This window comes from Trachypithecus francoisi, unplaced genomic scaffold (genome assembly GCF_009764315.1).
Source record: "Trachypithecus francoisi isolate TF-2019V2 unplaced genomic scaffold, Tfra_2.0 Lachesis_group13, whole genome shotgun sequence".
NCBI lineage: Eukaryota > Metazoa > Chordata > Mammalia > Primates > Cercopithecidae > Trachypithecus > Trachypithecus francoisi.
Genome location: NW_022681458.1, coordinates 90,234,646 through 90,259,051, shown reverse-complemented (window position 1 = coordinate 90,259,051; position 24,406 = coordinate 90,234,646). Strand labels below are relative to the sequence as shown.

Genomic DNA, 24,406 nt, shown 5'->3' with positions numbered 1-24,406 from the left:
GGCCAAGATGGGCGGATCACGAGGTCAGTAGATCGAGACCATCCTGGCTAACACGGTGAAACCCCGTCTCTACTAAAAAATACAAAAAACTAGCCAGGCGTGGTGGTGGGCGCCTCTAGTCCCAACTGCTCGGGAGGCTGAGGCAGGAGAATGGCGGGAACCCGGGAGGCGGAGCTTGCAGTGAGCTGAGGTCCGCCCACTGCACTCCAGCCTGGGCGACAGAGCGAGACTCCGTCTCAAAAAAAAAAAAAAAAAAAAAAGTGCCTAATGTGTTCTAGGTATTTTTATTTATTTTTTAAAAAACAAGGGGCCTTAAGGGAAGGATGTATAATTTTCCCAAAGTAGTTTGGAGACCTAGGATTCAAACCCATATCTAGTTTCAATTTCCACACTTTCTGCTTCCAACCCAATCCTTAGGGAGTACATCAGGGGATCCCAACTCCCGGCCACAGAACCAGAATCGAGCCACACAGCACGGAGTGAGTGGTGGAACAAGCATTACCGCCCGAGCTCTGCCTCCTGTCAGATCAGTGGGAGCATCAGATTCTCATAGGACTGCGGACCATATTGTGAACTGAGCATGCCAGCAATCTAGGTTGTGTGGTCCTCATGATAATCTAATGCCTGATGACACCAACCCACAGGAGAAACTGTCTTCCACTGCTATACACAAATGTGACTAAAAGAAACTGTAACCCTATATTCTGTTGCCACAATTCCTATACCTGCACTGTTCAGTAAGGTAGCCACTGACCTAACATAGCTTCTGGGTACATGAAATGTAGCTCATCTGAGTTGTGATGTGCTGTTAAGTATAAAACAAGCAAGATCTTGAAGATTTAGCACCACAAATGTGGGCGGCAAGCCACCCAGGTGCCGAGGCAAGAGACTGAGGGCACGAGCTGTTCCAGTATAATAAAATATATAAAATAAGAATAGTTATACTAGATATAGATCACAGATACGATTATATATGAATATCATTATTCATTAGTTTGTAGCAATTACTCTTTATTTCAATATCATAATAATCCTCACTCTACAATCATAACCTAGGAAAAACCAGGCCAAACAGTGATAGGAGCTGAGGTGACACAGTGAGAAGTGACCAGAAGAGTGCGAACCTTCTGTTATGCCCAGGCAGGGCCACCAGAGGGCTCCTTGGTCTAGCGGTAACGCCAGCGTCTGGGAAGACGCCGGTTGCCAAGCGGACCTTGGTCTAGCGGTAGCATCAGTGTCAAGGAAAAACAGCCACTACTTAGCAGACCGGGAAAGGGAGTCTCTTTCCCCAGGGGAGTTTAGAGAAGACTCTACTCCACCTCCTGTGGAAGCCTGACATCGGTCAGGCCCACCTGCAGTTATATCCGGAGGCCTAACCGTCTCCCTGTGATGCTGTGCTTCAGTGGTCACACTCCTAGTCCACCTTCATGTTCCATCCTGTACACCTGGCTCTGCCTTCTTGATAGCAGTAGCAAATTAGTGAAAGTACTAAAAATCTCTGATACGCAGAAATAATGGCATAAGCTGTCTCTCCTTTCTCTCTCTCTGCCTCGGCTGCCAGGCAGGGAAGGGTCCCCTGTCCAGCGGACACGTGACCCACGTGACCTTACCTATCATTGGAGATGGATCACACTCCTTACCCTGCCCCTTTGTCTTGTATCCAATAAATACCAGTGCAGCCTGGCATTTGGGGCCACTACCGGGCTCCGTGTCTTGGTGGTGGTGGTGCCCTGGGCCCAGCTGCCTTTTATCTTTGTCTTGTGTCTTTATTTCTACAATCTCTTGTCTCCACACATGGGGAGAAAAACCCACTGACCCTGTGAGGCTGGACCCTACACACAAATATTAGCAATTTTTAAAAATACTGATTATGTGTTAAAATAATATTTGGTTATACTGGGTTAAATTACTAAAATAAATAATAAATTAAAATCGCATTTGTAGCATTCACATTTTTATTGGATAGAGCTGTCCTAAAGTAACATCAGGCACTTACAACTCCACTCACTCCTCTTCAGACTAGACTAAATATGTCCACACTCCCTTGCAACTCTGAAATTCTTTTCTCAAACCCTGCCAGTATCTACCCTTTTGTCAACTAACCTTACCCTTCAACATAAATGGAATTTTGTCTTAACCACCCTTTTTGTGCTCACCAGATTCCTCACTTGCTCCCTCTTTTGAGTCTCTAAAATAGTTTGGAAACCATTTTCAGTGATGCTCTAGTATCTTAGAACTTACCTCACTCTATCATACCTGTTTTGCTAGTGTTTCTTACACTTCCAGACTGGTGAGATCCGTCTGGGAAAGTCAAAGAACTGTGACACTGAAATTATTTCAATAGTGGATCCCTAACCTGAAAGAATCACCTGAGGACTATTTTTTAAAAGCAATATTAATATTCAGATATTTGGAATATTCAATGACCGATGTGAAATCAGGTTTGAAAACCACTCTGACAAAACTGTATGATTCTTATTCTCTTCTATTTACTTGCCCCATTTTAGGGGTGAAAAAGCCTTGTCTTTTACATTATGGAAAGCAAGTTGCTTCAAAGATGGCTGGGCTTGATGTTTCTTCTTCCCTTGGCACTAATGACATCATGGATGACGTAATTCTTTTTTCTTTCTTTCTCTTGGTTGAGGGTGGGGTATGTTTGAGTCCTGTACACATTGCAGGATGTTTAGCAGCATCTCTTGCCTCTACACACTAGATGCCAGTAGCATGTTCCCCACAAATAGTGACAATCACAAAATCTTTCCTGGTTGAGCACCACTGTCTTAGATCCTAATCGGTATTAATTTTTCTCCATCTTCATCCTTCTTTTTGTTCCTTTATAAACTGCTTTCAGTGTAACTGTATTCATATATATATATGCTTGAATTCCAAACCTTACGAGATTTTAATAAGAGTCACTCTTATTTTTCAATTCTTCCTTCATTCTCTCCCTCTTAACTGGTTTTCTCTTACCCAAGAAAAGCCTTTCTCTTAACCCCAAGCTTATTTCAATTTCACCTTACTGAGTATCTGAAAGGTATAACTATACCTCTAGGTACCTTTCGACCATTTGGCAGACCTTTAACTTTCCCTACCATGCCAATGGCCACTAAACACCTTAAATGCCACTCTTAACAGTATTCTTTCAGTCCTCATTCCAGAAAAATTTCTTAACATGTTACTTTAGATAGATTCCTTTCTCAGGGGTTTCTCAAAGACTCATCTGAAGGACTGTTTTAAAAAATCATATTGTTAGGTCCCATTTCCAGAATCTGATTCTGTAAGTCTGACGTGGGGTTTCAGAATATGCCTTTTCATAATTTCCCAGGTTTCAGAATATGCATTTTCATAACTTCCCAGGTGATACTGATTCTGTGCATCTGGGGATCATGCTTTATCTTAAAACTCCAAACTCTTGGCTTCTGAGACACTATACATTCCTCTGGTTCTCCTTGAAAGCCTCAGATCAATCCTTTCCAGATGACATTGACTTCAAATACCAGTTTTAAGACATAAGAAAAACAAAGTCATAGTTTCCTTGTCATAGATGTGATGAATTTTCTGATTAGCAAATGAACACTAAATAAAAAGATAGTCATCACCATAACCATAATTACTGAGATGCTCTCCATTAATTATATTTTATTGTCTAATGCCAATCTTCTCTTTTAATTCATTTCACTAAAGTCTTAAATAAATCTTTTGAAGTAGCAGAACAGGAAAATTACCACGCTGAATAGCTGAAAGAATATTAATACAACATACTTAACACCAATTTTATTAGTAGTAATCAGAAACTATGCCAGACACATAGCAATCTGATTCAAAGCCACATTTAGGCTTATTTGCGGAACCGTGTAGCCTTCACATCAAAATTTCGCCTCATAGTCTCCACCTTCAGTATTGTTTACGTTATAGTCTCATATTTTCTATGACCCAGATTTCCATCTTATTTTCACTGTATTATTATTTTTTCACATGTCTCCTTATTTTAAACCACTGCAAAACCTTCATCAGAGACATTAAAGCTTAGGTTGTAGAAGAGTGTATAATAGCCCTCCTAAAAATTTGTCCTCCCCTTCTTCCTGGGCACATGGCTGCTTAGCTAAAAGCTAAGTTTTCTAGCCTCCTTTGTGTAGCTAGTTGTGGCCATGTGACTAAATTCTCAGCAACTGAACCCAAATGAAGGAAGTGAGCAGAACTTCTAAATCATTAGCTTTAAAAAGAACTGTTCTTTCAACTTTTTCCAAGTTAAAATGTGAAATGGGGGCAGCATACCCCTAACTCTGCAGAGGTTAACACGCTAGGGCACTGCTTCTCAAAGTACGGTCCAACAGTATCGATACCACCTGGAAATTTAGAAATGTAAATTTTCAGACTCCAACCCAGACTTACTAACTCAAATTCTTCAGGTAAGGCCAAACAATTTGTGTTTTTAACCGTTGTACAATATGATAGTCTAGGAAGTCACTAAGATAAAGGAACCCATCAAGAGTAGTAAATGTTAAGTTTTCATTGAATAAGGACTGAAATCATTCTACTGGCTATGGCGTTGAATAATTTTTTTTTTTTTTTGAGACAGGATCTCGCTCTTTCACACATTCTAGAGTGCAGTGGTGCCATCAGAGCTCACTGCAGTCTTGACCTCCTGGGCTCAGGTTCTCCCATCTCAGCCTCCTGAGTAGCTGGGGCTACAGGTGTGCACCACCACACCCGGCTAATTATTATTATTATTTTTTGTACTTTTAGTAGGGAGCGGGTTTCATCATGTTGCCCAGGCTGGTCTTGAACTTCTGGACTCAAGCAATTGCCAGCCTCAGCCTCCCAAAGTGCTGGGATTATGGGCATGAGCCATTGTGCCCAGCCAGAAGATATTTTTAAAAAGTCCTCCACGTCATTCTGATACACACTGAATTTTGAGAACCTCTGCCTTAGGGGATGGCAATATGTCCTGCCCTAGACCAAAAAGATGGTTATTTCAAGAAAAAAACTTAAAATTTAAGCCATTGTAACCTAGCATTCATCCTAATACAATGGTTAATGGAAGAGACCCTGTAATCAAAATTGCATGGATTCAAATTCTGCCTTCACTATTCAGCAACTGTTGAACTTGGGCAAGTCACTTTGCCTCTTCATTTCCTTAGTTATATAAACTTATGTAACAAAAACAGTAAGTACCCTTATAAGATAAGACTGTCATAAAAACTGAGATTGTAAACATAAATTGTATTGACAGTAAGCAATCAAACAACATTAGCTATTACAATTATTATTGAAATGGGTAAGATATGAAATGCAAAATATTCATTGCTCCACGATATTTTCTATCACTGAAAATAAAAATGATACTTGAAGATGAAAATAAACTACTAGCTGAAAAACATGCAATCCCAGGTCCTTTTTTAGTGTTTACAAAATTATGGCCCATCCCCAAACTATACCCTAGCAGTCCCTTTGTCCTCTAGAAACTAAGTATCATCTACTACTGACTCACCACACATATCTTGTTTCCAGTCATCTCTCCTGTTGTTTTCCCCAACCGAAACCTCATTTATCAATGTTCATCTGTAGAACTTAAAGAGTTAAATGTGTGTGAGTCCTCACAAAGCCTAAGTCTATGATCTGGGAACAGTTGTCTCAAAATTCTTTATATTACTGTTCAAGTTCTGTAAGTATAATATAAAACTAAGTTAGAAAAGAGAGCTTCTTCTTTTACCTGGAAAGATTCCCTATTTTTTCGCTGTCGTCTCCTTTCTCTTAGCAAACTCTTCTGTTTTTCTTCTTCTTCCTCCTTTTCTAAAGCCCGAATGTGTTCTTCAAAGCAAATTAATGCATCTTCTTTGTCCATATCTAAAGTATTTGCCAGTTAAAATTTAAAGTGTCAAATGTCAACAAGTAAAGTAGTTTATTTGCATTAGATCCCCCAAAATTTCAAAATCACCTGTCAAAAATACTTGTAGCTAGGCTAGGGTGAGGTGGCTCATGCCTGTAATCTCAACACTTTGGAAGGCTGAGGTGGGAGTATTGCTTGAGCCCAGGAGTTCGAGACTAGCCTGGGTAACACAGCAAGACCCCGTCTCTAAACAAACAAACAAACTTGTATTTAAACTCAATATGATTTGTAATCATCTGCATAGGAAAGTTTTAAGGAACATTTCACAAAGAACTCAATAAAAGGCACTCTGAAACATGTCATAGGATAAAACAAAGGACGTGCATATGGCAAAACTAATGAAAATAAAAGTGTTATGATAAAATCTGTTTGCAATATCATAATTATTCCACGAGCTTAGTATAGAACTGTGTACCCTATAAAAAAAATCTACTGAAGCATGACTTTTAGAGGGGTAGCTGAGAAAGCTAAAATTTAAAAAGCAATTGGTTAACTCAGAAAGAATACTTAGGGAAGCCTAATGTAACACAATTCTAATACATTTTCTTCTTTTTACAAACCTGTAATGTTATTACTTCAAGAAAACAACATGAGTAAAATGTGGTAATTCATTTAGTTCTTACCAAGTTACATACAAATGACTAAGCATGATTTCAAATTTGACCTATAATTTAAATATTTCAAGGATTACCTGATAAAGCTACTTTAAATTTGAAAAACCTTTTTGTCATGAATCACAAACTCCATCAGAAAGAAATATCCTATTTGGAAATAAATAAAACACTTTGTCACAAATGAACCAACAACTACATAAAATTCAGTTAGTTATCTCATATAAAAAGTGAAAATAATTCTTCGCTGCTGGAGGACACTATTTAAAACTATTTCTCTTAGCCATTATTCTTACTTTGTAACTCCTCATCTTCTGCAAAAGTTGGATTATCCATCAGATACTGCTGGGCTTCAGACCAAGTGGTAGAGTATGTTACATTAGCCATGTTGTCAAGTATGTTTTTTAAGGCTTCCCAATTTCTCTTTCGCAATTGCTTTGCTTGTTCCTATAGCAAAAGTATGAATATATATGTTTCAAAGTTCCAATAAATTAAGATACTTAAATTGCAATTAGTGAAGGCTTTATATTCTAATGGATGACCAAATTTCAAAGATTAAATGAAATTTCAAGTAAATTTCATTTACTTTAAATGGCCACACTGCTGACTTTGCTTGCTCTTGCCTAAGCACTTGGCTTTGGTACTTAGCTTCACATTTTCCACCTCCTTCTAAAAGCCAGAATCTGGAAACCATGTTTTCAGCTTTTCCTCCATACTACATAAACCTTTCTACTACTAAGCATTACAGACAAAAACTAAGGTTACCATGGACAAGTCACATTGCAGGTAAATGTTAAAGTCTTCAATGACTTTCAGCTATGTTTAAATTTGATAATACTTGCATCTGTATGTGTTCCTTGAAAACCAGAAAGCATAAAATATAATAGTGCGCAATGAAAAAGAGACAGGAGTGAAATAGGTATTTTAAAATGTTATAAGTTTTGTAGAAACAACTGCACATTGCTGTCATTCTTGTACCAATCATATGTTTGTTATAAGCAAAAAAACCCAGCATTTTTAAACCTAATGAGCAAAAAAGGTATCTTTTTCAAAGTGAGTAAGATAGCCAATTAATGACAATGCAAATAGCTAAATTACCCAGAGTCTACATCAGTACTTAATATGCTACATGAACAGAAGCTTATTATAGAAGTTATACATTCCATCTTTAAATTTTACTTCCAATAAATAAATCTGCTATACCACATAAACTAGATAAACTAAGCCACAAAAATGTACACATTTTAAAACCAATCCTCCTGAAAATGAGGAAACATCTTTTGTTATCTATAAATACCAGTAACTAAGAAGAGTACCTTTTCTTTTTTTGAAAGAAAGAACAAAACATCTTCGTAGATTTCAAGACGATCACGTTCTGATATTGCATTCCAAACTTCCATCTCTCCAAACATTTGCTCTGCTTTTCTATGTTAAAAAATTATAGTATACAATAAAAATTAATCTTAACCAATTTTTAAATTTAACACTACAAAATGAATACTTTCTATTCGAAGTTCATAAATATATTAAAGGCAAACTCCTGGATAATTATGAAAAAAAAAAAAAGCACATCCCTCTCTCGTTAGAGATAGAGGGGATAATTCACATTAGGCACTGCTTATAGTCTAGACTACCTCTATATCTAGTGGCAGCCACACAGACTACCAAACTGCCGACAGAACTAAATTACAGACTTCTCTGGAATACTGAGGAAAACAAAGAAGTATATACAGAAAATAGGCTTAATAACATATCGAAAAACTTTTACCATTACCCACAATTTTACATAAGCAATCTAAAATGAAGAATGCTATATAAAACAATTATTCAAAATGCTATGCCTACGTAATGAAAACAGCCTCTTTTTACTCCACAAAGATCAATAATGTCAATGTTTTTAAGTAAAAAGCAATCAAATTTGATTTTTCTTTTCTGTTTTTTTTTTTGGAGACAGGGTCTTGCTGTCACCCTGGAGTGCAGTGGTGCAATTATGGCTCACTGCAGCCTTGACATTCCCAGGCTCAAGTGATTTTTCCACATCAGCCTCCCAAGGAGCTGGGACTACAGGCACGTGCCACCATGCCTGGCTAATTTTTGTATTTTTCTTTTTTTCCCCCTATAAACAAGGTTTTACCATGTTGCCAAGGCTGGTCTTGAACTCCTGGGCTCAAGCCATCTGCTTGCCTTGGCCTCACAAATGAGCCACCACGTCTGGCCTCCAACTTGATTACTGAATTCGTTCTTTCTCCCCTTCTTCCAGTCTCTAAAAAACTTAGTAAGTCTACAAGTTAAATTCTTCATTTAACTACAGATTTATTTTGTACCTCATGAAGCTTCCACATTCATAATTATCTAGTTTTATTTAATGAGCTCTGGATCAGCTACTGCACATGGCAAAAAAGTATGACACAAACAACAATGTAGTAAATATAGGCCATGCAACATTCAACATCTTACTTGTATCTGGTTGTAGAAGTCATTTTCTCATGATTTTCAAGAAAACGCTGAAAGGATTCCTTAGCCTCTTTGTACTTTGATCTTGCTTCTTCTTTTTCTTCTTTTTCTGTCTGGACTTTATAGGCATTAAAGGCTTGCTTTTTTTCACTTAACTTTGCCAAAGCACTAATATAAAAAAACCATATAAGAGTAGACACAGGCAAAAGAATCAAGTATTAGTGGTTTGAAAAAAATAAAATTGTTTACATATATAAATTTTAAAAATTTCAAAAATTTATTAAAGACAAGAAATGATTGGAGAAAGTAATTTCTACTTTTAAAATAATTATTATTTTATATGTAGCAGGGTACTCAAATTGTTTGATTGACTTTTTGGTTATTAGACATAAAACAACTCTATACTTGGTATCCTAAACAGACGTCAACAGAGTTAAATGTTTTCTCTTTCTACACAACTTCAAATGTGTTAGGCTTGCTATGCTCAAACTGAAAAGTAAAAAAAAGTTGAAGTATTACCTGTATCGTGGATCATTAATAATCATTTTCATAGCTTGCTCCCATGAAGCATTTGATGGTACCCGCTGAAAATCATTTAAATGAAAAATTAAAATTTCACACAAGGATAGTGTAAGTCACATAACAGGAACCAAGTATAATACTCACTGCAAACATCAAGCATTTCCATTTGCAGGAGTTTGAACAACTTTTAAAAAATAGTTTTTATTGAAGGCAAATCTGTGTAATACACCTACAAACTAAAATGAAAACTTTAACTGAAATTTAAATAGAGCATAAATGCTTTTTTCTTAGACTACTGATAAAAGATAATTATTATGAATTTTAAAACCCCTTACAATAAATATTGGGTAGAAATGTGCTTGTGTAATACCTTGTACACAATAGTTTTTGTGTTGAAAGTCAGTTTCACAAGTGTTCTTCAAAAAAAAAAAAAAACAAGACACATTTAAAGTTGCTTTTCAGTTCAACAGTTCATGAGACTGGTATTATCAATACCATCAAGGTTTAAAGAGTAACGTCATTTATTGGGTAAATATTATGCATCACATAAAAATCTATAATACATACTTGATGTCAAAAAGTTAAACAATAAAAATCTGCAATATTAATACCTTTTCTTTCAATAATTCTTTAAAAGCTTGCTTTGCCTCCTCCTTTGTATTCCAAGTGTATGTTTTCTTTGCTGGTTGGCTCTCCTCCTCTTCCTTTTTGGGAGTAAAACTAGAGAGAAATTCAAATGTGGTATTTATGAATTAAATAAATTTTTGCTTCATTTAGAAAAATAATGCCTAAATTGTTTAAATGTTTGATGTTGAATTAAAATTTGACATTTAGGATAAAAGCTATATGAACTCTAAAAAAAACACTTATCTGAAGACAAAGAAATAAGGATAATAGTTTTCTAAAACTTCAGTTATTAAATCAGTTTTTAAGACCCTGGACAAATGACAAAATAAACGTTTAACTGACTTAAAACACTAGCTCCTCTGGCCCACAGGTTAATAGTTTTAAATGGCTTATTAAACTCATTCAGTGGTTCCACATTAGTGCTGTAATAACTCTAAGGATTTGGGCAAGGGTGAAGATAAATAAGATGTAAGGATCAATCTAAATCAGGATTGACAAACTACAACCCACTAGACAAATTCAGCCTATTAATTTTTGTAATTCTAGTTTTACTTGAAAATGCCCATGTTCATTTGTTTACAGATTGTTTATCGCTGACTGTGCTACCACAGCTGAATTGAGTCACTATATAAAGACTATATGACACAAATAACCCAAAAATATTTCCAATCTGATATTTCATGAAAAAGTGTGCTGAATACTGATGTCAAACAAAAATTAATACTACCCAGAATTACAAACTTGTTTAATAATTGGGGATATTCCTGACAAGAAAAAATTGTGTAAGCCTTACATTTCTTTCTACATAATAAGGGAATGCATGGGGTGGGGGTCAGAGGATGAAAAAAAAAAATAAGTAGAATGCTGAGGCAAAGAGACACTATAGTAAATACTGACAAAAAATGATCTGTTATAGTAATTAAAATCAAAAGCATATTATAATGACTCAGGCACTATATCAAAGAAATGCCGGAATGAAAAAAAGCAGGAAACAACTATTTAATGTTAAACTTATGGAAAACATTATTGATGAAAAGTTTCAGTATGATAAGATGCAAAATAAAATTATTCCAAAAAGCCTAAGTATCTACAGATAGGGGAGCACTTCCACTCATGCACAATCAAATGATAGTAACCCATCACTAGACATGATAGGTACACATTTCTATCAATGTGGAAGATGTCTCTGATATATTAGATATATATTCATGTATCTTAAATGCAGAGAAAATGTTAATTTCATTTTCATGCCTTCAAATACGCCATACGGATTTCTTTTAAAACGTTTTACACATCAGGAAAAGTTATCAATTTTGACTTTGGGAAACTAACATACGAACAACAAAAGAACACTTAAAATAGGGGATGGATGGATGAAGGCAACACGCTTAAATATTAAGATGGATAATCATGTTTGGATAATGAGCTTCTGGTTAATTATTTTTTTAAAAAAACATGAGGGCACCCTTAAAGTCAAGAAATTTAGCTTGACCTCACTTTCTAAAGCTCTATAAAGCACAGTCATATAAACTGTACTAGACTACAGGGTATGCAAGTACACACAAACTATGAACTCTTGACAGATACAGCTTTATTAAAAAGTTGTATTACTTTAGTGTAAGAGTGAAATGAGAGTTTTCTTATATCTGGTGTTATCTTTTAAATGTTTCTCTACTTGATTTTCACTTAGAAAAAAAATCACAATATTATTTTAACTTGTATTTCTTTATTATTATGGCTGAATGGCTTTTCATATACTTCCTAGACAACTTTCTTTCTCTGTAAATTGCCTTTTTTCCTTGGCCAGGTGGAGTGGCTCACACCTATAATCCCAGCATTTTGGGAGGCTGAGGCAGGCCAATGAGCTAGGCATGGTGCATGTGCCTGCAGTCCCAGCTACTCAGGAGGAGACTCAGGTGGGAGAATCGCTTGAGCCCAGGAGGTCGAGGATGCAGTGAGCCCTGATCACGCCACTGCACTCCAGCCTGGATGACAGAGGGAGACCCTGTGTCAAAAAAAAAAAAAGAGACAGGGTGGCCTTGTTCTCTTACCCAGGCTGGAGTGCAGCGGTACAATCATAGCTCACTGCAGCCTTGAACTCCTAGGCTCAAGTGACCCTCCTGCCTCAGCCTCCCCAGTACCTGAGGTTAAAAGTGCTGGCTGATTTTTAAATTTTTTGTGGAGACAGGGTCTTGCTATGTTGCCCAAGTTGACATTAACCTCTTGGCCTCAAGTGATCCTCCTGCCTCATCCTCCCAAAGTGCTGGGATTACAGGTGTGAGCCACCATGCCTAGCCATAAACTGCATTTTTCCCCCCATAATTCCTTTTTCTACAAAGTTGTATTTTTAAAACTGATTTATAGGAGGCTGAAACCCAAAACACCAATAACCAAAGAAACAGTACACCCGTCTTAACTGAAAATATTGAGTCTGTTAATCATGAATTTTTGCACTGCTCTCATGTAAAATATTGCATCAAGATACGATGTATCTTGCTTACTAAGGTTTTTGGCAATCTTTCAGATTTGTGCCCCAACTCCCCAGCCTTGGTTCTACTTGTTAAAATTTCAGTGAACTATTTTTCAAGTTTGCAGGCATAACCCTCCAAAATTCAGCCTGAAAACTGATCAACTGTCTTAACGGCTTGATATTACGATTCTCAAAAAAATTTATTTTAACAATTTATGGCCACTAAACTGGCAACTATTTTTATTAATGAAATCTGGTACTGATTTTCAGAAGACAAGTTACTAAACTTACTCAGCTACAGTTTCTTGCTTAGATGTTTCTTCTCCAGTATTACTGGATACTTCCACACTTTGATCCTGAATAGCAGGGGTACTAGTAAGTTGTGCTTGTTCCTCAGTTGAAATAGTTACTGTATTCTCATTATCTACAACGGTAGCAACAATGGAAGTAACTTCAGGCTCAGGAACAACTGGAACAGTTCCACTGACAGTATTAGAAGTAGAAGTGGAAGCATTAGCATTGGCTGCAGCTGCTGCAGCTGCTGCTGCTGCTGCAGCTGCAACAACAGCAGCTGCTGCTTCTGCAGCAGCCATGGTGCTCATTGTGGTCGGAATTTCTGTTGTAGGGACTGGGGCTGTTGATGTTGTGGTGCACTCTTCTTGCTTACTATACATTAAAAAAAGAGAACACTGGTCATTTCATTATTGTAATCAGAAATCTAATTAAAGTTAGCTTTAAAATTGTCATAAAATCAAATAATAAGAAATAATTGAAGGAAAAAACAGCAAGAAATGCCAAACCCATTAAACAAGATTTTAAAACCACAGAATATAACTGTACTACTTTAATTCCATTAACATTCATGGTAATGTATTACAGGCACTCAAAACTTCAGTAGGCATTCACATTTATAAAATAATCTATCAGATTGTATTACACCATGAAATATGACCCATATTAAAAAGTTCTCTAAGAACTTTGAATTTTCTCCAGTTCACCCATTTAGAGGAAACCCTGTGTAAAGGAAGAGATACACAGATATATTTCGTCCACTCCCTCATCAACTGAAACTGAATTTTGGACTCTTCTGTAACACAGTTTTCTTAATTTGTAAGGCATACAGTACAAATTCTAATAGTCACTGTATAGCAAAGCATCAAATTGAGTAAATATCCCCCTCCCTAATTTTTCGTCAACAAAGTGCTACAAGGACATCAAAATATCAAGCCTAACATGTTAAATCATTATTTGTATTACAAAGAAAATTGAGCAAACACAAGGATATTATAGGAGAGACCAAATTCGTAAATAAAAATTGATGTCCAAAATTGCTTACCTGCTTTCTTCAGCTTTGATCATTGCTATTAAAGAGAGAAAAAAAGTCATCTACTAGTTTTAAAATATAATCACTGAAAACAAACTTTAAAAGATTTAAACTTTAAAAGTATCATACAAAAGGATTTCATTTTCCATCCTAAAAAATAAAAAATCACTTTTACAGAATAAATTCTTGTTCTAAAAGTCTAGTATAGCAAATAAATAAAACAAATTTAAATAAGAGTAATTACTAGGAAAGCTTATTCCATGCTGCTGCTTTCCCAGAGGCTGCTGTAACAACTCTGTGAAAGTATCTGCATAATTCTGGAAGAAAATAGTATTTTCTCCAGGGATGAGACTAGTTCGATTTATTTTTAAGATACTAAATTCAAAATGGGATCAAATTTATTATAAAATTCCAGCACATAAATATTAGCATTGACAAGTAGATAGATAGTTATGCACACCAACTATTTGTAGTAGGGTTATATCAGAAATGAGCTTGATACTTTGTAAATGATCAACTGGGAATTTACCTATCTATATATTATTAGCCAATGCTAGTATAGGTAACTTAAACTGAGCTTTAAAGATCTGCACAATTTCGGTTTTCATTCCAGTACATTTTCCTTTGGATGTAACAAAAATATCTTCTATTTGACATTACGAAGGGAATGAGGTTCTCCACATTAAGTAATAACACAAGCCTAACTCTTTACAAAAATATTTTTTAAACTTATCACCCTTTAAAGAAAAACATTTCTGAAAATCTGTTTAGGATGGCTGAAAAAAGTACTTAAAAAGTTATCATTACTAATATAAATTAACATTTTTCTGATACAGTGATGATCTAACTAATGAAGTGGCACAAGGAAAAGCTAAAGGGGCTTAATATGATAGAGTCTTTTAGGAAATTTTTATTCTCTTTTCCTGCCAGATGTCATTCCACATCACTATCTACTTTATTAGCCCCATTCTCCTACAATCTGCTGCTTCTAATTTTATATAATTTATGACACTAGATTCTATTAGGAGTATAAAAACTAGATTTTCAATCCCTACTGATTATTTTAAGTTTTAGGTTTTACATTTAGTATTAAGTATTTCTAAATTTTTAAGGGTTATTCTGATTAGTTCCAATGTTGAAAAATTTTCCCTTTATAAGTGAGGCATGATACTTGGTTTACCTCAATTCTTCCATAATGAACATATCAAGGCTATTTTGCAACACTATGTTAAACAAAACCAGCATTAAATATATAGTCTGACAATATACTAACAAAATATAAATGGATACAGATTCAAGGTACTCTACTATCTATTACCATAAAATGAGTTAAAACACAGGTTATATGTATGCACCAACACTCAGTAGGATTTGGAAATTTTGTATGTGAACTCCTTGTTCCACTGAATGATAAACGATTTTTTCTAAAAACCAAAGTATGACTTTAAAAGCTACAAGCTCATTTATAATATAACCCTTTAATGAAAAGAATTCTTATTTTTCACTGCAGATTTATCCAATCATGGTTAGTGAATATTAGTGACACACTCTAATAAAAATGTTAAGTATGACAGAAAATGAATTATCAAAGCAGCTCACCATGCAGGTTTGATTTTGTAATAAGACTTCCAGCAACAATGGTATTCTGGTATCCTAGTTTCAGTGGAATCAAATCAAATAAAAATCTATTTAAAATCTATAGAACTGAGATCTAAAGCAACAAGAAAATAAGAGCCCAAAAAACTGTTACGCCATTTTAAATGTTCTAGTCATTTAATTTGAAAAAAAAAAAAGGCCTTTGTTTGAACAATCCTATTCTGGAGGAATTGTTTCAAAGTGAATGGCATATACATGTAAAACACATACATTAAAAACTACTTTTCCCCATTTTACCTTCAAGATCCTCAAGTTCTTTAGGTTTGGCCCAGCGAGATTCTTTTGTTTGAGAATTGTAATAGTAAGGCTTTCCAGAATCTGATTTGTATTCCTTCCAGGGGCATTTAGATAAGAGTTGCTAAAGAGGAAAAACTTCATTGTTAATAATAATATATTTAACATCACTCATCAATTGCATGGCTGTTTTCACTAGAAATTACCAAGTGATACAATTCTAAAACTTGTGAGATGATGGTAATAATATAAACTATCAATTATTGAATACTCGCTGAGTGATGTAATTTGAATACATTATTTAATCTTTGTAACACTGCAAGATATATAACATAATTTCATATCTAGGGACTGTTACTTGAAGTCAGAAAGTAACTTGTTTAAGGTAATATACTCATTAAAAAGCAGAGACAAGATTCAAAACCAGTTCTACATGAATTTCAAATCCTATTTACTCTTACCATTCATACCCCATTGTAGGTCAAGATTATCATCCATATTTAACAGACTTCTCAAATACTAATACTAGTTGGAAAACCATAGAAGTTGGAAAAAACCAAAATCTAGTTTAGTCATGCTTAGATTTCAGTTTCATAGTTTATGAATGAATTAACTTATGTAAGAAAACATGTAGGTATGATATACTTAAAATCAAATAAACAAAACCTGTTAGGGTAGTATGAGAAATCTATTCAAAGCTTGAATCCAGACAAAGAGTGTCTTGAACAAAGTACATAATTAATATCATTGACTATAAATCAGTATTGGAATACACGTTTTTAAAAATCGACCAACCTCCTCTCCCAAGCACTGCTGTGCATATTAGTATGGCAACCTGGTAGGTTTGCCATTTACCTGAGAAGGTAAAATACTTTTACCTTCTCAAATTCCTTAATTAGGAAGAGAAGAAAACAAAAAGGTATACCACCAGCTAGGATGAAACTTAAGCATAGGCTGGAGTGCCAGATCAACTTACTTACTTAGCACCCCAGAGTTTCTAATTAAACAACATAGACACTGCTTAATTCAGTTTATTCCTTCAACCTTAACTTTTTCTTCAATATCTGTATATTTTGAATGGTAAAACTTACAGCACAAAACGAAATAAAAACACACTTTTTAAAAGGGCATTTCCTGCAAAGAGAAAACTTCCCACTCTAAGAGAAGGAAGTATTTGTAGGTAACTTAATTTCATCTCCACTACTCTAAACCCTACTGGAAATTTAAGAACTCAGCAGAAGTCATTTAAAATCACCCAGTTTTGCTGTAAATAGAAACAAACAAAAAAAAGGGGGCAGGGAAAGAAACAGTCTTCCCCACTTCCAATTTATTATTTAAATCACCTTTTTAAAATTGATCCCACTCTACTAGGTTTCCTAAGGAGGGACAAAATCAGTAAATAAAATTATTCTGATGAGTTTTATTGCTCTTCTTCCCGATTGGTGTAACTATACTAACGCTCTTTGTTTCTGAATGTCTTTACAGATCCTCTTCTGACATTTAAGCAGTACTGCTCTTTCATAATCAACTACTTACAAAATCCTAAAAATATGCCCCAGTCTACTTGACGGTCCCTAAATTCCAGCCCTCAAACTTTTACCTCAGCAGGTGTTTTGAGATCATCCGGTTTCTCCCAGGTAGACTGTTTGGTTTCAGTGTTGTAGTAGTAAGTCCTTCCATCAGGTGATTTATGTTCAGTCCACATTGATTTCTAAAGAATAAAGATTATAAAAAGACATAAATTATGTAATAATGCCATTGACGATATCAGTATGATTAGTTTCAAGGCAATATATTAATAAATCAATTAAAAGTATAAACTGGGCATATTTTGACAGTTTAAGTAATCTAGTATAATTCATCAGTACAAGTAGGAAAGGAACTGACAATGTTTTTAGAGTACTTCAAAAGCAGCATGGGTAAATTCAAGTTTCAGGATCTCTCTGAATTACAAAGATAAGACTACTCTCCAAAGAACAGTAACTTTATAGCTTACATACACAAGACAATCTTTCAGAATACAAATCTGTGCCTAGTGAATAAAGAAAACATAGGAACTAGATGTTAATATAGTTGAACTGACCATGTGATCATTTATTCATCTACTATAGTCCAAGGAATACTCGTATCAACTTAGACAAAGTTCTAATTGACATGCCATAAAGACACAGCTGTCAAAACCGGAAAACACAGCTTCTGGACAACAATCAGAATTTAACTATCAACAAGATGAAATTTGACAGGGATAAAACTTGTATGTGAATGCCTCAAAACAAGATAGATGAGGTAAAATTTTACATGGATGAAACTATAGAATATAAATCCACTATTAAGGTCAACAGAATACACTAAGAACCTACTAGAAGTTGCTAATGATACTTCAGGAAACACTAGACATCCCTCAGATAAAAGTTGGTTAAAAGTTTTAAAAGGCATCATGAATGAATGATTTACCAGATGATATCAAAGGTAGTAAATCTAATTCCAAGCACCAGATTTTTCAGATGGTGACAAATTTAACTACACTTGAAGGAGGGTAACAAAAATGATTTATATAGTATTTTCTCAAATCTAAGACATATTATTGTACAGACCTCTTAAGAAAAAATAAAATCGCTGTCAAACGATCATATGCTTTTTTACTACTTGGATTTTACTTCAAACTTACTGAAAGTTAGTCTTACTTGCACATTAATTTTACCATATACCACTTTTATGTATACATACCAAGAAAAATAGGCAAATAAAGTACTTAAGAGATCCCTTAAATTTCCTCACACTGAGACTTTCTGTGTCAGAGTGGCTGATATCCATTATATTCCAAATATAAGCTCTTTAGCATCAAATATATTGGTAATATAGTATATCTTTTAAAAAATCATAAAACAAGTGAAAAATCACTGGTACTGGTTCTTAATGTCTTTTGTACCTTATTTAAAAAGCTGATTTTTTATTTTTTCTTATCAACTTTAGAGTAAGAGCTCACTTAGTTTTGATTTCTGTTCTGGGAATGTGACTGAACATATGTGATTCATTTCTTTACCGATCTTCTCACCATAATCATTTAATTCTTAGCTACTAAGGGAGTGATGTCACTTTTATGATTTTCTTTGAAACCAATGACATCCATTCTTTTGATGTGGGCACTTTTGCTGTTTACTCATGCACAACTGCTACCCTGCCAATGGAGGTCACAGACACTATGGATTACAGCAGGTGTCTCCAACCCCCAGGCCATGGTCCATGGGGCAGTTCCAGTCCGTGGGCTGTTGGGAACCGGGCTGCACAGGAGGAGGTGAGCAGTGGGTGAGCAAACAAAGCTTCATCTGTATTTGCAGTCGCTCTCCATCACTCACATCACCCCGTGAGCTCTGCCTCCTGTCCTATCAGCGGTGGCATTAGTTTCTCATAGGAGCGCAAACCTTATCGTGACCTGTGCATGTGAGGCTGCATGCTCCTTATGAGAATGTAATGCCTGATGATCTGTCACTGTCTCCCAACTAGACAGTCCCATCTGCAATAAATTTCTGCATGCTGTAGCAGGATAATTAGATAATTCCAAAGCTGTGTTAAATTCTAGCACTTTATATTGGATAAAACCACCACAATATCTCTTAAGCAAATATAAAACAGGTGCTGGAAAAATAATCTGGCTTTCTGCTATTAGTCTGCTTTAACTTATTTTCATCAAAAGGTGGTGCAATTAGAAACACAAATGTGGAAACTTCAACTATATGGTAATGCTTTATTTCACAAATTAAATGGTGTTAAGACAGATAAAGGGGTTTATTTTTCTTTTAAAAACAACTAATGATCTCATTAGCATCTCAAAACTGCACTACCTAAACAGAGTTCTACCATAAGCTGCAAAACTGTGTAGACTACTTTCAACTTTCCAAGTCACATCTGCTAAGGAGCATCAAGGAAAGAGCAAAATCAGCAAAACCACGAGGAAATAAAAGAATAAAAAAGAAAAGGACACTGTATAGCTGACCAAATAATGAGGAGGGAGAGGAGACAGAAGCTAATAAAACAAATAGAAATCAACTTAATATTCTTTATCTATTTATTTAAGCCTTATAACTAACTACACTACAATGCAAGTATAATTACTATCTTTCTATAGATAAGAAAACCAAGGTTTAGCAAGGCTAGTAACTTGCTCATAGGGACTTGGGAAATGACACTAGAATATCGAACTGCTTTTCAAGACCACAATTATTTTATTACCAACAGTTATTGTGCTAATAAAAAATCAGATATGAAACGACAGTTCTGGGAAATCAATTAAAACAAGATTTTTGGGTGAGTAGGTAGATAAATTGAGAGTATATCAGCAAAATAAGGGATAAAATTATCCTTACTATATCTACAATCAATATGAAAACACAGTCTACTGGAAAAATAAACATGGCCACAGACAGAATAGTTAATATATTAGATGTTCAACTTCACTAGCCAATCAAAAAACCACACATTAATGAAAACTTTCTGCTCATCAGATAAATGACAAAGACCATTAATATACAATGTGAAAGGAGTGTGAGAAAAAGGGTATTCTCACGTGCTACCGCTGGGAATGAAATTAGCATAAAGGCAATTCAGCAGTAAAAGATATTAAAAATGCAAACATCAGCATTTGAACCTGAAATTTCCCTCTGAAAACTTCCATTCATATTGTTGCAAACATGTACAAGGACGTTGTTTACAAGATTATTACGTGTAATGGTGAAAAATTACAGTTAACTCAATGTCCACCCATAGGAAAACAGGTCAATTATGGTCCATTCATATTACTGATTATCTTATTTGTAATAAAATAGAAAATGTCTAAAATGCAGTGCCAAATGATACAGTGGCAAAAATATATACAGAAAAATCATTTGAAATGCAAAGAAAACTGGGCATAAGGAAAAAAGCATGCACATATAACTATCATAAGTAATAAGCTCTTCAGGTTCAGAAAAAGTCAATAAGACACAAAGAAGGTTTTTTTTTTGTTTTTTGTTTTTTTTTGAGACGGAGTCTCACTCTGTCGCCCAGGCTGGAGTGCAGTGGCATGATCTCGGCTCACTGCAAGCTCCGCCTCCCGGGTTCACGCCATTCTCCTGCCTCAGCCTCCCGAGTAGCTGGGACCACAGGCGCCCGCCACCTCGCCCGGCTAGTTTTTTGTATTTTTTAATAGAGACGGGGTTTCACAGTGTTAGCCAGGATGGTCTCGATCTCCTGACCTCGTGATCCGCCTGTCTCGGCCTCCCAAAGTGCTGGGATTACGGGCTTGAGCCACCACGCCTGGCCTCAAAGAAGGTTTTAAAGAAATTCAATATATTCAAACTCAACCTTCTATGTGTCATGGAGACAAACATATATACACGCACATTTGTACAATGTATAAGCTGAATTTATGAAAACTAGGAAAAAATGCCTAAATTCAAACACTGAATAAATAGAAAAATCCCCTTACTACTCTAAATAAGGAAGATTTAAAAAGCTGGCCAGGCTTGGTGGCTCCTGCCTGTAATCCCAGCATTTTGGGAGGCCGAGGCGGGAAAATCATCTGAGGTCAGGAGTTCGAGACCAGCCTGGCTAACATGGTGAAACTCTATTTCTACTGTACTGAAAATATAAAAAATTAGCTAGGCATGGTGGCGCACGCCTGTAATCCCAGCTGCTCAGGAGGCTGAGGCAGGAGAATCACTTGAACCCGGGAGGCGGAGGTTGCAGTAAGCCAAGATCGTGCCATTGCACTCCAGCTTGGGCACCAAGAGCAAAACTCTGTCTCAAAAAAAAAAAAAGAAAAAGCCAAATAATAATCAGAATTGAGGAAAAATAGAATCACAAATACAGATTTAAAAACAATCAAAACCTAGAGAAAATGATTTCCAAGCAAATCACTTTACCAAAATTCACCCCAGAAAAAGCACATCACACTGAACATCCCAACAACACAGACACAAGAGAAAGATACAAAACCAGATGGTTTCACAGTAGAATGTTATACAACCTTTAAAGAACACAGAATTGCAATGTTATATCGGGATTTCAGATTATAGGGGGAAAAAGATGAAAAGCTCTCCATTAATTAAAAAGAAACAGAAAAGATACCAGAAGAGCATCATGAATGTAAATTTAACAACTCTGTAAATATACACTCTGACCAAGCAGAATTTACTGTAGTACAAGAGTAGTTCAATATTAGAAAATCTACAGAACAAATTATTTCCATTATCTAATCAAATAAAAAAACTAAGTATGTGATTCCACTATGGTATGATCAAATCACACCCAGAAAACTAAGTTCACAAGTATTCAAAAAATAAAAATAAAAAAAATGCTCAAATGAAATAATTTAAGAAATAAAAAACCTAAATGACAAAAGGCAATCAGTTATCACCCTAAAGCCACTTCCATTAAAATCACAAAAGCACACCTAGAACCACTAAAATTCTGGCAAATATACCACAGCAATAAAACGAATTTACTGGTGTAAATTTTGGAGAAGTCAAGTTCTCTTGCTTGCCTTTACTGCTGTTTTTATATATATAAAATTCCAGTGAAATCTAATTAGTTTTTAAATACTATTTGAACTGATAAGGAAATCTGGTAATGTCGTTGATCACAACACAAATACATAAAATAATCTGAATAGACGATAACCAGGTTAAAATAAACATAGGAAAAATTCTGTACTCACAATGTAACATTTTTTTCTTTTTTTTGAGAAAGGGTCTCACTCTGTTGCCCAGGCAGGAGTGTAGTGGCACGATCACAGCTCACTGCAGCCTCAAGCTTCTGGGCTCAAAAGATCCTCCCTCCTGAGCCTCCTGAGTAGCTGGGACTACAGACACACACCACTATGCTGAGCTAATTTTTTATTTTTTTGTAGAGACAGGGTCTCACTTTGTTGCCCAGGCTTGTAACACATTTTTACAAAGCAAACAAACTTTAAAAATAGGGTACCTATTTACCTTACCTAAGCAAAAGTTAAAACAAAAAGCATAATGGAAAAGTGGGAGACTATATACTGGTAAAAAGTAACAGATCAAAAATTACCTAAACACATAGGCATACGGCAATTTAACCTTGAAATTCAGAGAGAAGCAACAGAAAAATACAGGGAGAAAGATGACTCATCTTTTCTAGCTAAAGATTTTAATTCGCTATCTTCTTATATAGATTCGAGCAGATGAAAGACATGCCAAGATGCAGGAATAACAAAGTAACTTTATATAGCACACAGAATATTCTTAAAAACTAGCCCTGAAGAACAACATATATGAAGCTTTAATCAACTGTAAAGAACTTTACATCTTACAGACTGTACTTTCTGATCATAATGCAATAAGGATAGCTCATTAAAAAAAGTTCCCCAAAGGTACAATCCATGAAATAATTGATGGGCTGAAATAACAAATTTAGTTTTCATTAAAATTAGAAACTTCTGCTCTGTTAATCTGAAGAATGAGAAGATAAGCCACAAACTGGGAGAAAATAGTTGCAAAAGTTATCTGATAAAAATCAGTTATCTTAAAACTCTACAATAAAAAAAAAATCGGATTAAAAAATAGGCAAAAGATCCAAAGAAACACTTCCCCAAAAATGTAAAGATGGCAAATAAAGATGCTCCACATCACATACAATTAGCCACAAATTAAAGCAAGATACATTATACACCTATTAAAATGAAAAATCCAAAACGCTGATAATATCAAATGCTGGTGAAGGTGCGGTACAACAGGAATTCTCATTCATTGCTGTTAGGAAGTCAGAGTGGTACAGCCACTTTGGAAGACGATTTCAAGGCTTCTTAACGAAACTAAACATACTCTTACTACACAATCCAGCAATAGTGCTCCTCATTAATATCTACCCAAATTAGCTGAAAACTTATGTACACACAGAAAATCTGTACATGTATGTTTATAGCAGCTTTACTCATAATGAACAAATCTGGGGAACAACCAAAATGTTCTTCAGTACATGAATGGATAAAGTGTGGTACACCCAGATAATGGAGCATAATTCAGTGAGAAAAACAAATGAAGTATCAAGCCATAAAAAGACAATGGAGGAACCTTAAATGCATATTACTAAGTAAAAGAAGCCAATCTGAAAAGGCTAAATACTGTATGATTCCAACTATATGAAATTCTTAGAAAAGCAAAACTATGGAGGCAGAAAAAAAATGGTTGCTGGAGTAGAGCAGGAAGAAATGAATAGGCAGAGCACTGATTTTTAGGGTAATGAAACTATTCTGTGTGATACTGCAATGGCTGATACATACATATTCATTATACATTTGTCAAAATATATAGGATGTACAATATTAACAGTGAACCCTGATATAAACTGTACTTTGGATGGTAACAATTTGTCAATGTATATTCATCAATTGTAACATATATACCAATCTGGTGTAACATGCTGACAGTGCCGGACAGCAGTAAGTTCTTTGTGGGGGGGTATAATCTGGGAACTCTACTATCCACTCAATTTCGCTATAAACCTAAAACTGCTCTAAAAAAAAGTATCTATTTTTTAAACAAAGTCTCATGTCTGGAAACCAAGAAAAACATATCCCTTAATAAAGAAATTTGTGGGTTTTTAATTTTTTGATG

At 35.2% G+C, this 24,406-nt stretch overlaps 1 protein-coding gene across 13 annotated transcripts in view; it reads right to left on the bottom strand.

The window, feature by feature from the left end:
* Positions 1-24,406, bottom strand: part of PRPF40A (pre-mRNA processing factor 40 homolog A) — a 68,241-nt gene that overhangs the window by 12,896 nt on the left and 30,939 nt on the right. For 7 of the 13 annotated variants that reach the window (XM_033231462.1, XM_033231456.1, XM_033231457.1 and 4 more), the window contains 10 exons: positions 17,389-17,499; positions 15,792-15,912; positions 13,911-13,935; positions 12,866-13,240; positions 10,089-10,197; positions 9,475-9,539; positions 8,959-9,123; positions 7,818-7,926; positions 6,798-6,948; positions 5,714-5,847 (listed from right to left, as the gene is read on the bottom strand). In XM_033231462.1, coding sequence (XP_033087353.1) covers positions 5,714-5,847; positions 6,798-6,948; positions 7,818-7,926; positions 8,959-9,123; positions 9,475-9,539; positions 10,089-10,197; positions 12,866-13,240; positions 13,911-13,935; positions 15,792-15,912; positions 17,389-17,499 — 1,365 coding nt within the window. Of the gene's footprint in view, positions 1-5,713; positions 5,848-6,797; positions 6,949-7,817; positions 7,927-8,958; positions 9,124-9,474; positions 9,540-10,088; positions 10,198-12,865; positions 13,241-13,910; positions 13,936-15,497; positions 15,552-15,791; positions 15,913-17,388; positions 17,500-24,406 lie in introns of all 13 variants that reach the window. The other 6 variants (XM_033231454.1, XM_033231455.1, XM_033231458.1 and 3 more) reach the window with 1 other exon arrangement.